Below are 14,279 nucleotides of genomic sequence, written 5' to 3' on the forward strand. Positions count from 1 at the left end.
CAACCCTAATCTTCTGTGTCACTATGATCACTAGCAAGGCATTGTGAGAGACTGCCAAAGCTGGAGAGACAGTGGGACACCATGGTCCCACTGTCTCAGGCTGGGATCCTGCCACACTTGGCCAGTGGGATCAGGGCTCTGCCACACCTGCAGTGTGGGGGTAGCACCAGCCTAGCGAATGCCCTCCCAGGTACTGATAAAGCTGCTTAGTGCTAGCACCTGAAGCTAAGTCCTCAAAGAAACCTCCACTGGATGCGGCAGGAAACCTGGGGAACAAAGGAAGCACCTGCCTATGACTGTTGCTGCTGTGGCCACATCATTACACACACCCTGGCATCAGGCCCTGCAGTATCTGGCCCACTGGGATCTGGGGCACACAAGGCCAGGCTGTAAGGAGAAGCTGTCATGCAGAGACTGGAGTGCTGATATGGGACAGGCCAGGGTGTGGTGCAGTTCACAGACTTGCCCCCTCCCCTCAATAAGCGTCAGCTGGAGTAGTTCAGAGCTTGTTCTGGGGGAGAAACTGAGACTCACCTGGGACTGGGAGGAAGGGCTCCCTGCAGATCAGTGGGGGTCTCTGATAATGTTCCCTCCAATTTTTCCCATCCATATGAGAATAAATTTTGTTCTGTGCACAGAGGCATGTACGAATGTGCACCACCAAGAGAAACACATGCTGCCAGCTGTGGGTGCCCTGTTAAATCAGCTGTGCGGCACCTGAATCCCTCCTGGGTAGCCACCCACGTGCACAGCTTACAGGGAACTCTGGTCCCTGAGAGACGCAATCACCCTGCAAAAGGAGCTGGGCGTTGCAGATCTTTCAAAGCAATAGGAGCAGCAAGCCGCCTCCAGCATCAGGCATGGTGTCAGGGTGCAGGGGTGAGGTTCTGTCCCTTCTCTGTAGCCCCAATAGGATCAGGGCTGGGATGTGTGAGGAGGCGGAAGCTGGCAGCCTTCTATACAGTCAGTTCACTCTAAAGGTCAGAGGGTAGCTGGACGGAACGAGCAGCTAATAAAAGCCACAGCAGTGACTGCACTGTCAGCAGATTAAGTTCCCAGGGCCGAAGGTTGGGGGCAGGGAGACTGTGTTTTACAGGGAAGCCCTTGGACAAACTTTGCTAAGAGGAAGCAGTGGACCTGTGGGGGGAACAGCATGAAGAGTAAAGCCATGAGCAACACACCAGCCAGCGAGCATGTCAAGGGAGCCTGAGGAATGGGCACTGGGTTACAGGTGCACAAGTGTCTTACTGCAGGGTCCCAGCCCTCCTCCCCGACATGGGTCCGCCTTAGGGGGTGAATCAGCAGCAGGATTCTAGTACTCTGCCCAATCTCTTCTAGGCAGCAAGCTCTCAATCTGCACAGGTCCTCTGGGCCCATCCCATCCAGCATCTGAAGTGCAATCGCAGCAGTCAGCCATGGCACCGGATAGAAACCAGAACCCCAGCACCCAGCCCTGCCCCTCAACTGTACCTAGTACCGGCCTCCTCCTGGGGTACAGCACAGAGATCTTATAGCCAGAGGAGCCCGTAGGGATGCCTAGTCTGGCCTCGCACGGCCCTAGGTCCAACCAACACCAGCACGAACAGAACAAGGCTGCAGAGACTGGGGGCTAAGGGTTTTCTCTGTCCATTGTTTTATTAAACATTCACAACTCAAGTACCTTCATGTTCGGCCAGTCAGAGACACAGGGCAAGTCTGGCACTGGGGCGGAGAGAGCATTTTGCTCCCTCGCACCCCGCGCCCAGCCTGGGGCACTGGAAGGCCAGACCCTTGTGAAGATGTAGCAAGGAGCTGTCTGGCTTTGTGACAGGGTTCAGAAAGGCTTGTAGGAGCTTTGCTCGCTGAGGGCCAGTTCCAAAGGCACAGAGGGCAGCCAGGAGCTGGAGGCCCACTGAAAATGAAGGGTGCCCCCCACTCCCCTTTGTGCTGGTGACTGTCTCCTCCCCTTCCCCAGCACTCAGATCAGGGGTTACTCCAAGGAAATGCATCTCAGTTGACCAATGAGGGACCCCATTATAATGGGCAGTTTCAGCCACCCCAGCTGGGCCTGACAAGAGCCCAGAGGCAAGAGCAAGAGGAACATCAAGGCACACAAGTAAAAGCAGAGCCAGGTCTGAGGCACAGTCCCAATGCTCTGGGGTCCAGGAGGCCCTGGTGCCTCCCATTTTCTGATTAAAAGCAGCTTGGCCCAGTGGCTCAGGAGGGTGCAATGTGAACATGATTCGTAGCCAATAACCCAGCCACCTGTAGGGGCAGGCCAGGGCAGGCCTGACTCAGGGACATCTGTCCCTGGCTGGCAGTAGCCAGAAGCTGCACAAAGCGCAGAAGGGAGAAAGAGCAACGTAGGACATGCAGGGAGCTGCGAGGCAGAGCAGCTGAACAGTCAGGAGAGGATTTGGAATCCCAATGGGATTTGATTTGAGCTCCAGAGCAAAAGGCCAAAGAACTTTCTCCAGCTGCTTCTGACAATCTGCATGGACATCGCCCTGGGATGCTGCCTTTGGTGCCTGGGGAGTTATCCAGGGTCCTGGCTCCGTGACAGCCAGGGCTGGGCACCGGAAGAGACTTGGGGGAGCAGTGTTTCCTGTGGGGGTGCTCCCCATGCACAGTGGCTTCTTATAAAAATGGGGATTGTTGGCCCTTTTTAAAATCATCAAGAGTTTGGCTGTGGGCAAATCAAATCTGGCAGGGACCCACACGTGCTCTCAGTCCCTCACTGTGGGGAGGATAAGCAAAAAGGAACAGTAAGAAACGACTATTGCAGCAGACAACGAAGAACCTTTGCCCTGCCGGGCGGCCTCTATAAAGGATACAGCTTGCAAAAGCAGATTTTGTCCTCCCAGCCAAAGCAACCTTCACATGCTTCATCTACAGACAACTCACGAAGGAAGCCCAGACGAGCCCCACGGCAAACTGGACCGGTCGCACCACTGATGAGGAATATGATGGCAGGTCCCCCCCAAGCAGGGTGTTGTGGGGAGCAGCAAATTTTAGACACCTAAGAGGAGGGCATTTAATTTGGTTTCTCCATATAGAATCGAGAGTGCATCCTCTGGCTGAGGGCTGAGCAGCCCTGGGCCACGGAAGGGGGACCCCCTTTCCCAGGATCTGTGATGGCTCAGACGATCCCAGCATCTTTCTGTACACAAAGGCTCATGCTCCAACAGCGGCTCTCGACTCATTTCCATGGTTCAGCGGTTGGGGCCCAAGGCCCAGTTACATGTGGGCAGGATGGTTCTGAAGGCACTTGATGAAGTCAGCGACGGGTTTGCCCTCGTAGCAGATCTGATACACAGCAGTGAAGAGGGGGAACCTATGGGCAGATGAACAAAATGAGGCTTTGCACTGATGGTAGCAAATCCCTCTCTGTACATACAGTGCCCCAACCTCAGTGGCATCAGCTGCAGGACCCCTAGAAATCCCTGCACCCCACTCTCTTTGCTTAACAGCGCAGCAGTTTAGGTCAGGAAATGAAGACTGGGGGATTCATCCAAGACTGCAGGAGAGGCCCACGAGGCTGACCAGATCTGCTGTTGATAGAGCACAGCCTGCATTCTGGCATTGGCCCGGTAAGACTCAGGGCCACAAGATCTTAATGACCACAGTCAGCTGATGCCTCATTCAACAAATGACACGTTCTGCAGCACAGCACCTGCTCTCCCTCTGCTTGGCACTGGGCTCAACACCAATCCTGAGGCAAAAGTGCCTCTAATTAATAGAATGTGACGTGTTCTCACAAGTCTCCTCTCCAAGTTTTGAGCCACGATGGCCTCCTTAGCTTGCAGGAGCTGCATAGGCACATGCATTGGCTTTACACCTGCAGGAGCGAGGACCCCGGGGTTGCCCTCAGAGGTAACTGGCAAGTCACTGCTGCACCAAAAATGGTCTCTTCCGGATTTAGCACCAGCTGTACCTGGCGTGACATGTCATCGCCTGCTCTTCTGAGCAGCTGTGGCTGAGGTGGTTGGAGGAGACTGGAGCTCCTGTCCCCACACCAGACATGGTGGGTACAGTCTGGCAATTGGGCAGGCAGAGCAGCTGACCTGCAACCCCAGGGGAGGCCTGACTTCACACATACTAGGCACCTCCCCAGATGGCGCAGACATGAAGAACCAGACTAGAGAAGCTAAAAAACAAGTAATTGGGTAACTGCTGAAAATGTCAGTGGTTACAGTTACATGCACCTGCAGTGCAGGGCAGCAGCCAGCTCCCTGGGAGCCAGGGCACATCGGCTCCCGCCTGCCGCCCGACTTACAGGGGCTGGCTGCCACCTTGTGCTGCTGCCTGATACCCAGGCGTATCGGTTAACCGTGTAAACAGGTATCCTATTACATCCCCAACCAGCCTGGAAGGCAGGAGCTGGTCACAACAGCACACGCTGCCCATCGTGCCTGACAACATCGGCATCACTTCTACTGCATTTGTGGGGGCAGAGTTAAGGTGTGGGATGTGGCAGAGAATCCGACCCACTCACAGATGGGGCTCAATGGGAGACTATGGGCAAGCCTTGGGGGAGGGACAAGAGCACTCACTTCTCCACCAGGTTCTTGTGTTTGAGGATGTGGTTCAGCTCGGCAGACGTCTGGGGACCCTGCAGCTTCTGTCCGTTCAGCATCTCCTTCTCCAGCTGCTCAATGGACTAAACCAGCCAAATACAACTCGACCGTAAGGTGAGTGGGGGCTGTTCGCCCTCAGCCCTGGCCCCAGCCTCTCCTGGCTTCCCCTGGTCAGACAACGCCCTCCCAGGGGAGGACCACATGGGCTGCAGAGAGCGGATCGGACCTCCCAGCTCCTGGCAATGCCCCAGCAATGAGGAGAGCAGGCAGGGACCTATCAGGGCAGAGCTCTTTCCAGTGATGGGTGGGGCGTCCACAGCATCCAGCACAGACTGAGCCTTGGCCGCAGGACACTGAGTGCGGATCTGATTCACCAAGGAAGCGAGGCCACCGTACTCTGAGCCACAGGGCACCTCTGGCTACATCCCAGTCCCTGCCCAGCCCCGTCCCCCACGAAAGAGCAGGCGGCTCAAGTCTCTGTTGCCACCAACGCTCCCCACCCTGACACGCACCTTCCCGGTTTTGACAAAGGCCTCGGCCACCCTGCGGTTCCTGCCGCCATAGCAGGTGGTGATGAGGTCGGCGATCCCACAGCTCTCCAGGAAGGTGGCCGCAGTGACAGGGCCCTTGCAGAAGAGCTTGGAGAAGGTGATCATCTCCACCAGCCCGAGGCGAATCACAGCTGCCTTGGTGTTGTCCCCAAAGCTCAAGCCGTCACAGAAACCAGCCCCTACGGCTACAACGTTCTGGGGGAGACGACAGCACAGAGGGGCCTGTTACCAGCCGTCAGTGCCACGAGACACCTCCATGGTCCTGGAGCATTGAGGCTCCTTATGGGTCCTGAGGGTTCACACCTGCTGCTCCTGCTCAGCGCCTCTCAGCTAAGCAGGGCTGGATCAGGCCCACACCTGGATGGGAGACTGAGGTGGCATCCTTACTACATCCACTTGCCTCAGCATGACCATGCTGCTGCCAGAGGTGGGGTAACAATAAGGCCTCCCTATTGCTCCCATGATGCTTGTGCCAGCGCAGAGGCGTTACCATGGTAACCCAGCCAAAGACCACCTCAGGCCTGCAGAGGTGATAGGCTAGGCCTGTTGCTATCCCCATGCCTTGCCCTTTCATGCACCTTCAGGGCCCCACAGATCTCCACGGTGTCAGCTTCTGGTACCACAGTGATCCGGAAATTGGGTGTCTGCATCAGCTCCTTCAGGATTTGCCCATGCTCCAGGTTCTTGCAGCCTAAAGGGAGTTGGGAGAGGCATTACCAACAGGGACTCCTGGAGAAAGACTGTGCCCAACCTCCGCCTGCCCAATGAACTCATACCCCTGCACTCCTGACTGCCCAGCCCTGCGGCCGAGCTTTTAGAGCTGGGGCCTTGGGAAGGAATCTGGTTTACCTACGCTGGGGCTTCAGAGATGGCACACGGATTAGTCCAGTGCCAGCTCCCACCAGCCCCACGAAAGGACTCCAGGGTCCCACTGACAAAAGGCAGCAAAGGTGCCTTTTCCAGAGCAGGAGTCTCTCCCCTGGGACCTGGCATTAACACAACTCCCACAGCTACACACAGCACCCTCGCCCTGAGCAGCTAAAGGCAGGGCCTACTCGCCAGGACTTAGAATGACAGAACCATAGAGCTGGAAGAGACCTCAGGAGGTCATCAAGTCCAGCCCCCTGCCCAAGGCAGGACCAATCCCAAATAAATCAACCCAGCCAGGGCTTTGTCAAGACTTGGGGCTTCCTTTCCCAGCAACCCGCTCTCTGATACCGCATAGCCACAGCCAGACGAGGGGGAAACTGACACAATGTGGGGACAAGTGACCTCTGGGGAAAAAGCGGCAGGGAAATGCGCTGAAATGTGCAGGGAGGCCAGGCCAGGGGACCGGCAGTGCGTGAGCCCTACCCTCCACCTAGAAATTAAACCCAACCCCGGCTAGGCTAGCAAGCAGCGTTTGCCAGACCCAGCGGGGCTCCTCTGAATTTCATGCAGCACCCTCCCCAAAGTGCTGACCTAGGAGAGAAGCAATGGGCAAGGACCTGGAGAATTAAACGTGTGGTGAAGCTGGGCAAGCACAGATGGTGTCTGTCGTTAGCCTGGGGCTATCACGAGAGGCAGATGGTCTCTCAAGGGCTGGCAGCAGCAAGGGGCCTTGAGTTTTCTTTTATTGCAGTGATCAAGGGAACCACAGCCTGGCTGTTCAACCTAAATAACCCTCCTCCGCCCACCACACCCTTAACCTCCCACTGCTTGCTGCACCTCAGCGTCTGAGGCGTGATCCTGGAACACGAAGCCGTAACAGAGCCCTGGTGCTAATTCAGCTGGCGGCAGAATCACAACTTTGACTTAATAAGGAGCCTTTACTCAGAGCATGCCTGGCAGGACTTGAACATGCTGAGACCTAATTAGGAACATCACGTGCTTGGCTTCCCTTGCTTGCTCACCAGCTGAATGAATGTGCCAGTCACTCAGCTCCTTGCAGGAGCAACAAACATGAACCCAAGGGGAGTGGCACCTGCAGGAGTGGGTGGGGAGCTTTGCTTCTCCACTCTAATCCCCCAGCAGCTCCCTAGGGGTGTATAATGTCTGTGCAGCCTGAGTGGAGGTTGGCCCCAACCTGCTCTGAATACCCTGTGACAGATGCTGCAGGGAACAAGTCTGCCCTGAGCAGAGACTTGGGATTAGCATGACGATGACTGCCCCCCCCCCCCCACACACACTGCCTCTCTGGATTGGGAGGCTCCCTCGTGCTGGGAAGGACACAAACACAAGATGCACCACAGCTCCTGCCTGGAGGCAGGTGTTGTAAACAGGACTCACCATTATGACTGAGGCATGTTTTATAGGGATTAAACACATTCAGCAGGCTGGAGATGCTGAATACAGCAAATAAGCCAGAGGGAAGATAATATTTTACTGTAAAACAGAGCAGTCCTTAGAGACTAACAAAAATAGATACTTAGGATCATGAGCTTTCATGAGCAAAACTCACTTCATCAGATGAGCTGGAGTGGAAATAACAGAACCAAGATATTTATAACAAGGTTACAAGGTTCTGTTATTTCCCCTTCAACTCCTCTGATGAAATGGGTTTTCCCCAAGAAAGCTCACGTTTCTATATATTGTTGTTAGTCTCTAGGGCTACATCTACACTGCAGCCTTTTGTCAGCAGAGACAACGCACATGTATATAATCTGCCGATGCTTTTTGCAGAAGAGGTTTTTGAGCAAAAACAAGCAGTGTAGAGGGGGTCGTTTTGCACAAAACCCCCCTTTTGCACAAGATCCTGGATACCTCCTTTTTTGAGGCATAAGGGATCTTGCACAAAAGGGGTTTTTTTTGCGCAAAACGGCCCTGTCTACACTGCTTGTTTTTGCGCAAAACCTCTTCCGCAAAAAGCATCGGCAGAGAATATGCAAATGACAGAGACATTTGCATTGTCTCTGCCGACAAAAGGCTGCAATGTAGACGTAGCCTAGGGGTACGTCCTCACAGCAGCGTTATTGCACGTTTACACTGCAAGTCCATTATTTTGAAATAAAGATCTTCTTATGCCGACTTCAGTAAACCTCATTGTATGAGGAGCAAGAGAAGGTAGAGGAAGAGTGCTCTCTTTCGAAATAACTGCTGTGTAGATGTGCCCAAATTCAAAATAAGCAATTTGCGTCGCTCAAGTTGTGTAGCTTATTTTGAGTTTAGCCCCGCTGTATAGACGTACCCTAAGATGCCACAGGACTACACTTCTGAGACTGTAGAACGCAGCTCTTTGCAGGCAAAACCTCAGAACGTCATGCCTGTCCCAGAGGGACAGTGCCCCTTTAATAACGGACGGGGCACTGAAAGCAGAGGCTGTGATTTTCAGACATGGGGCCAAGCTCCTCAATCAACATTTATGCTCAGGCAGGACCTGGCTCAATAGTCAGAAGCTTCAGTTGTCTTCAACAGAGCTTGGCCATTCTGGAAGCCAGGCCAGTATTGAACTTAAAGACCTGGATGCCAAGCGTCGAGGTTTGAAAAGTTTGCCCTAAATTACTAAAACCCCACGAATGCAGGACAATGCACGACCCAGCCCAGCTCAGCTCCTTAGTTTTCATGCTGCAACATTGCTCCTCTGTGCCTTGCATTTTGCCTGTGTGGAGTCCTGTAGGACAAGGACTTGGCTGCTTTGCATGGCAAGAAAGTGCCCCACGCAGGGTGGCTGCTAGATAAAGTAATGACCCCAAAATAGTTCCCAGGAGACCTGGCCAATGCCAAGATTCTGGTGCAGCCAGCAAGCAATAACTGACATGGACCCATGCCATGAAAAACGTCCTCTCAGACTGTCAGCACTGGTACCAGGCCTGTGTTTGTGCAGCACCCAGCAAAAGAGGCTTTGGCTGCTAGGCACCATGTGATTAGGACTAAGAGCATGACGGGTTTGCAATGTTATAGTCTCTTCTCCCTCCTTTGCTGTGTCTTGGCTGCTTTTTAAGCCAAATCTCATGAGCAGAGGAGATGCCCCAGGCAGGCGGCAGCTCTGTCGAGCTTGGCTGCTTTCTGTGTTCCACAGACAGGCCACACAGATGCCCTGTCATCAGCTGGGCGTGCAAGCTGCACTATGCGAGAGGGTCCCCAGAAGTTCCCTTAATGTGCTATCATGGGACCTCTGCTCAGCTCCCCTCAAGGGCCCCAGCTGCCTCGGGGCACGTCCACACAGCAGGGCTAAAGCCGAGTTAAGCTACGCAACTTGAGCGACGTCAATTGTGTAGCTGAAGTCGAAATAGCTTATTTTGGCTCTTGGCGCAGTCTACACAGCAGGAAGAGCGAGTTAGAGTCCTCCGCCTTCCCCTACTCCTCATACAATGAGGGTTACAGAAGTCGGAGGAAGAAGTCCTCTAGCTTGACATTATTTTGACATTATGTTGAAATAACTGTTTGGCTACGTCTAGACTAGCATGATTTTCCGGAAATGCTTTTAACGGAAAAGTTTTCCGTTAAAAGCATTTTCAGAACAGTGTCTAGATTGGCACGGACGCTTTTCCGCAAAAGCACTTTTTGCGGAAAAGCGTTCATGCCAATCTAGACGCGCTTTTCCACAAAAATCCCCGATCACCATTTTCGCGATCGGGGCTTTTATGCGGAAAACAAATCTGAGCTGTCTACACTGGCCCTTTTGTGCAAAAGTTTTGCGCAAAAGGACTTTTGCCCCAATGGGAGCAGCATAGTATTTCTGCAAGAACACTGACAATCTTACATGAGATCATCAGTGCTTTTGCGGAAATTCAAGCGGTCAGTGTAGACAGCTGGCAAGTTTTTCCGGAAAAGTGGCTGATTTTCCAGAAAAACTGGCCAGTCTAGACACAGCCCTTGTGTGTAGACGCGGACTGAGACTGCTGTGTAGACACAGCCTTAGAGTCAAGAGGCTTCTCCATCTGGTGCAAAGCCAGAAAATCCAGAGAGCAGGAAACCCAGCACATTTATGCTTCCATCCCCAGGAATAACGGGCTTGAGACTGGATGTGAGAGGAGGGTTTTGCCACCAGTGCCCATGGAGGCCATGAGCCCAGACAGCTCCCCGCACACAAAGGCCAACAGCCCTGCGCCCTCCTTCGTGTTACTGAGGTCGGCCAATGCGCCAAGACCCACATCAGGGTGCAGGGATGGGGGTGGGGGAGAAACTAAGCTCTGGCATCCATTCCCTCAGCATCTGACTACCCATGGAGGCCTCTCCCCCACCCCTCACTACCTGTGGGCAAGACGGGTGGAAGGCAAGACCCCCATCCTGGGAGGAAAGACTAGTACAGCCCCGAGTAGGGGAGCTATTTTAACCCCTGGTAGGCCTGCCCCGAGGGGGGCGATAGTGTGTGTGGGGGAGGGGAGGGGGAGGTTGGCTCTTTACCAATGGTTGTTTCACAGAACTTCTCATCTGCCACTTCATTGGCAATGTTGGCCCCCATCAGAACACTCATCTCGATTCCCAGCCACTCATGGATAATGTCCGAGATCAGCTTCAGCCCCTCCGGGCCCTCATCCACCCCCTGCGATGCAACCAGGAATAGTGGTTATTCCCCCAGGGGATTGGCTCCCTGGTAACACCCAAGCACCCTGTTACATCCCTTTCTGTGTCCTCTGTGCCCCACCTGCACTAAACCCTGCCCCATGGCCCACCTTCATGCCTTAGACCTGAGGGTCTGAGTTGTTCCTATAGTGCCCTAACCTTCACCTCCATGCCCCAGTTCTGTTATCCCTTCACCAGCTCCAGCCCCCACAACTGTAATGCCTGGTCCATAGTCTCCCTTCGTTCCGGGCCTTTCCTTCACATGTCCTAGTCATATTCCCCCTACAGTCCCACAGCCAAATACCCAGTCTATAGTCCTTCCACCTAGAGACCTGGCCACCTCCAGCGCCTGCTGCTCCTATCTACACAGCTTGGGTCCTGCGAGCCAGCGCTCAGAGCCATCCCAGTGAGCCATGCTCGGCTGCCGAGCCTCTTGATGCCACTCCCGCCGCTCCCACCTTGATGAGTGACACCCCGATGGCCTCCTTCTTCACATGGCCTTTGAGCTGCTCACAGAGTTTGCCGATGAACTGGTGGGGCACCACGAAGATGAGGATGTCTGCCCCTGCTGAGGCCTTCAGCACGTCTGGCACCGCCACCTGCAGGGGAACAGGCCCATCACCAAGGAGCTGTGACCATTGTCACCATGCTGCTACCTAGTGAGAAGGGGCTTGGAGCAGTGGGGAACAAGGGCTACTGGGGCTCCCCTGTGGAGGAAGCATGGTCGATGGGAGAAGTTCACCTGGCTCCTGATGAGCTTTCAAGCAGGGTCTTGAGGGAAGGATCCAGTGGGGAAGCCGGGCTTGCAAATGGCAGAGCATGGCCTGGAGAAAGGCTCAGGATGGGCAGAGAGGGGCCAGCTAAGGAGATTGGGAACTTGTGGTGCAGGAAGATGAGGCTGATGAATGGGGAGACCACATGCCTATCCGGCAGGGGGAGTCCTTAGCTGGGTTTAACCCCGTCCATTCCCCTACTGGCACATGGCCCTGTAACAAGGGACGCCCCTGAAGCAGCACAGACCACTGGAGAGGCAGGTGCACCTTGCAGGCCTTGGTGCCCTGAAGCACAACCAGACATGCAGCCCTGTTCCCATCGGAGTGACGGGAGTGCCCAGTGCTCCAGTAAAGCGAGTGCCATGGGTGAGACACAGGGTCATCCAAACAGCAGGGGCTGAGGGGGGACTTCATGGGGTGAGAGCAGCAGGGGCCAGCCGCAGGGAGCACAGAGCAAGGTCACTGCATGAATGAGTAACTGAGTCTGTGAGCCATTCTCCACGGCGGTTACACAAGCCCTTCGAGGCATCAGAGAACCAGCGGGCGCCGATAGTTATTTATTACCTCCATCACCAAGGAGACAAAACAGGCAACCCCCTCCCCCATCTTCCCGCTGCTGGGTGAGACACCAGCCAGCTCCTCTAGCCACGACTGTTTCAGGGCTCCGCCGTGGCAGGAGAGGGAGGCCATTGACTCCAAGGACTCTCGCCCCAGACACCCTCAAGCCGCCCAGCAAAGGAGCCATGACTGGCGCTTCCTAGCCTCTGAGGCCATGTGATGTGGCTGGGTGCTGGGGCCCACCAAGGGCTGGTTTAGCAGTCCAAGGAGCAGGCACGGAGCCTCTTCCTTGCACAGGGCTGGTTGAGCAGGAGCCTCAGACACCTTTGGCCCCTGAGGTCCCGGCCTTTGCCATGTGTGTGGTTGCTGCCCAGAGGAGGCTGCAACACTTCAGCCTTCCTGTGACACCCCAGGAGGCTCCCAGGCCTCCCCCCATCCTGTCCCTGGCTCCGGCTGGGGGAAGAGCCTTTGCGCCACCACCCCCCCAATAAAATGTTGGACTCACCACATTGGGCGGCAGCTTGTGCCCGGGCAGGTATTTGACGTTCTCGTGCTGCGTGTTGATGACTTCGGTGAGTTTCCGGCCGCCCACCTCCTCCTCGAACACCCACATGGTGACCGTGGGGTCGAACTGCTCCCGCTGGGCCGCATTGCTGCCCACGATCTTGGCGATGGCAGAGCCCCTGCAGGGAGCAGAGGAGGCAGATACATGGGGGGGGGGGCGCGGAGCCCCCCATCAGGCCCCAGGAGGGGTATGGGGGCCTGATGGGGGGGAGGGCGCGGGGCCCCCCATCAGGCCCCAGGAGGGGCATGGGGGCCTGGTGGGGGGGAGGGCGCGGGGCCCCCCATCAGGCCCCAGGAGGGGCATGGGGGCCTGATGGGGGGGAGGGCGCGGGGCCCCCCATCAGGCCCCAGGAGGGGCATGGGGGCCTGATGGGGGGGAGGGCGCGGGGCCCCCCATCAGGCCCCAGGAGGGGCATGGGGGCCTGGTGGGGGGGAGGGCGCGGGGCCCCCCCATCAGGCCCCAGGAGGGGCATGGGGGCCTGGTGGGGGGGAGGGCGCGGGGCCCCCCATCAGGCCCCAGGAGGGGCATGGGGGCCCCGGCAGCAGAAGCTCCAAGCGGGCTCCCCCCCCCCGGGGCCCCTGCAGAGCTAGGCGCCCCCCTGTCACACTGGGACTCGCTGCCCGTCCCCCGCCCGGAGTCTCCCCCGCTTGGCAGGACCAGCCCCGAGCCCGGCACGCCCGCCGGGCGCCGCAACAGCTGGAGCGTGGCGGGGGCCAGTGTCCGGGGGTGGCAGCGGGACCGCTCGGCTGGGACCCCCCCCCCGCAGCAACCGGTGCAGGCTCCGCGGGCGGCAGGAGCCGGGGGCTGCCCCGGGGAGGCGGGGGACGCTCACCAGTTCCCGGAGCCCACGATACAGACTTTCCGGCCGCCCATGGTCGGGGACGAGGGGGCGGCGACTGAGCGGCGCCTCCAGGACGGGGGGCACTTAACGCCCCCATATGTCGGGTGTGACACGCCCCTCGCCACAAAACCACGCCCACAAAGGCAGCAAGCCACGCCTCCCGCTTGGCCCAGTCTGTGGGCGGGGGGGGGGGGGTCAGGAAAAAGGGGGGACGAGGGGCAGTGGAGACAAAGGACATGTCCCCCTTCACTGCCCATAGCCCACCATTGCAAGCTTTGGCCAGACAAGCATTAGTGCTGTTGTCCCTGGCGTGGCATGGGGCACAGCAAAGGCCAGCGTTGGCCCTGGAATCAGCTAATGCCTTAGGGATGCAGAGGAACAATAAAGGCCTTTATATGGCAGAACATTTTGTTTTAAAGCCCAGAGTCAGATGCTTGCCATGAGGCAAGGGAATCAATAAGGTTGAAAAGTAGTGCAAGGCTAGGGATGAGCTATTTGGGGCAGAGGCCCCGGAGGGCTGGAAGCAGATGGGTTATATTAGTGGGGAAAGGCTGCACCATGACCAAGACATCTGCAAACTGAGCAGATAGGACTCAGAGACAAACACTGCCAGGATGTTTTTCTAAATAATAAAATAGTTGTTTCAAGTGTGGCGATAATTTTGTCTTTATCAAAGTGAAGCATCTTGCAGTCAAGGTCCCAGGCACAGAATGAGGAAACCTTTTCACTTCCCTTGCTCACTCATAAACCACCCTCCCCCTTACATTTACTTCAGCAGACATTTATACTTTGCTGGAAGGGGGCTGTGGGCAGAACTTGGACACAAGAATTTTATTTTAATCCCCCTGTTGCCATTCAATGTTTGTGGCTGTGGAGACAGACAGCAAACCTCCTACACTTCCATTTACCCAAGGTGGAGCCAGGAGGAGCGCTCCCTTACAAGAATGAGGG

At 56.1% G+C, this 14,279-nt stretch overlaps 1 protein-coding gene across 1 annotated transcript; it reads right to left on the reverse strand.

Moving 5' to 3' along the window:
* Nucleotides 1–1,610: 1,610 nt before the first annotated feature.
* On the reverse strand, nt 1,611–13,375 carry GPD1 (glycerol-3-phosphate dehydrogenase 1). The gene is made up of 8 exons (XM_075902061.1): nt 13,320–13,375; nt 12,428–12,605; nt 11,050–11,190; nt 10,433–10,571; nt 5,686–5,798; nt 5,069–5,302; nt 4,533–4,639; nt 1,611–3,313 (listed from the first exon to the last, which is right to left on the reverse strand). The coding sequence occupies exons 1-8, from the start codon at nt 13,358–13,360 to the stop codon at nt 3,217–3,219; spliced, it is 1,050 nt and encodes a 349-aa protein (XP_075758176.1). The 5' UTR covers nt 13,361–13,375; the 3' UTR covers nt 1,611–3,216.
* Nucleotides 13,376–14,279: the final 904 nt, after the last annotated feature.

The sequence above is a fragment of the Pelodiscus sinensis genome, chromosome 19, assembly GCF_049634645.1.
Source record: "Pelodiscus sinensis isolate JC-2024 chromosome 19, ASM4963464v1, whole genome shotgun sequence".
Lineage (NCBI taxonomy): Eukaryota > Metazoa > Chordata > Testudines > Trionychidae > Pelodiscus > Pelodiscus sinensis.

Excerpts from the sequence above, each read along its gene's own strand:
- GPD1 (XM_075902061.1), bottom strand. The coding sequence starts at position 13,360 with ATGGGCGGCCGGAAAGTCTGTATCGTGGGCTCCGGGAACTG. Across the intron at positions 10,572-11,049 it reads TCGGGGTGTCACTCATCAAG|GGGGTGGATGAGGGCCCGGA; the intron begins GTGGGAGCGGCG and ends GTTGCATCGCAG. Across the intron at positions 5,799-10,432 it reads GTTCTGTGAAACAACCATTG|GCTGCAAGAACCTGGAGCAT; the intron begins GTAAAGAGCCAA and ends AACTCCCTTTAG.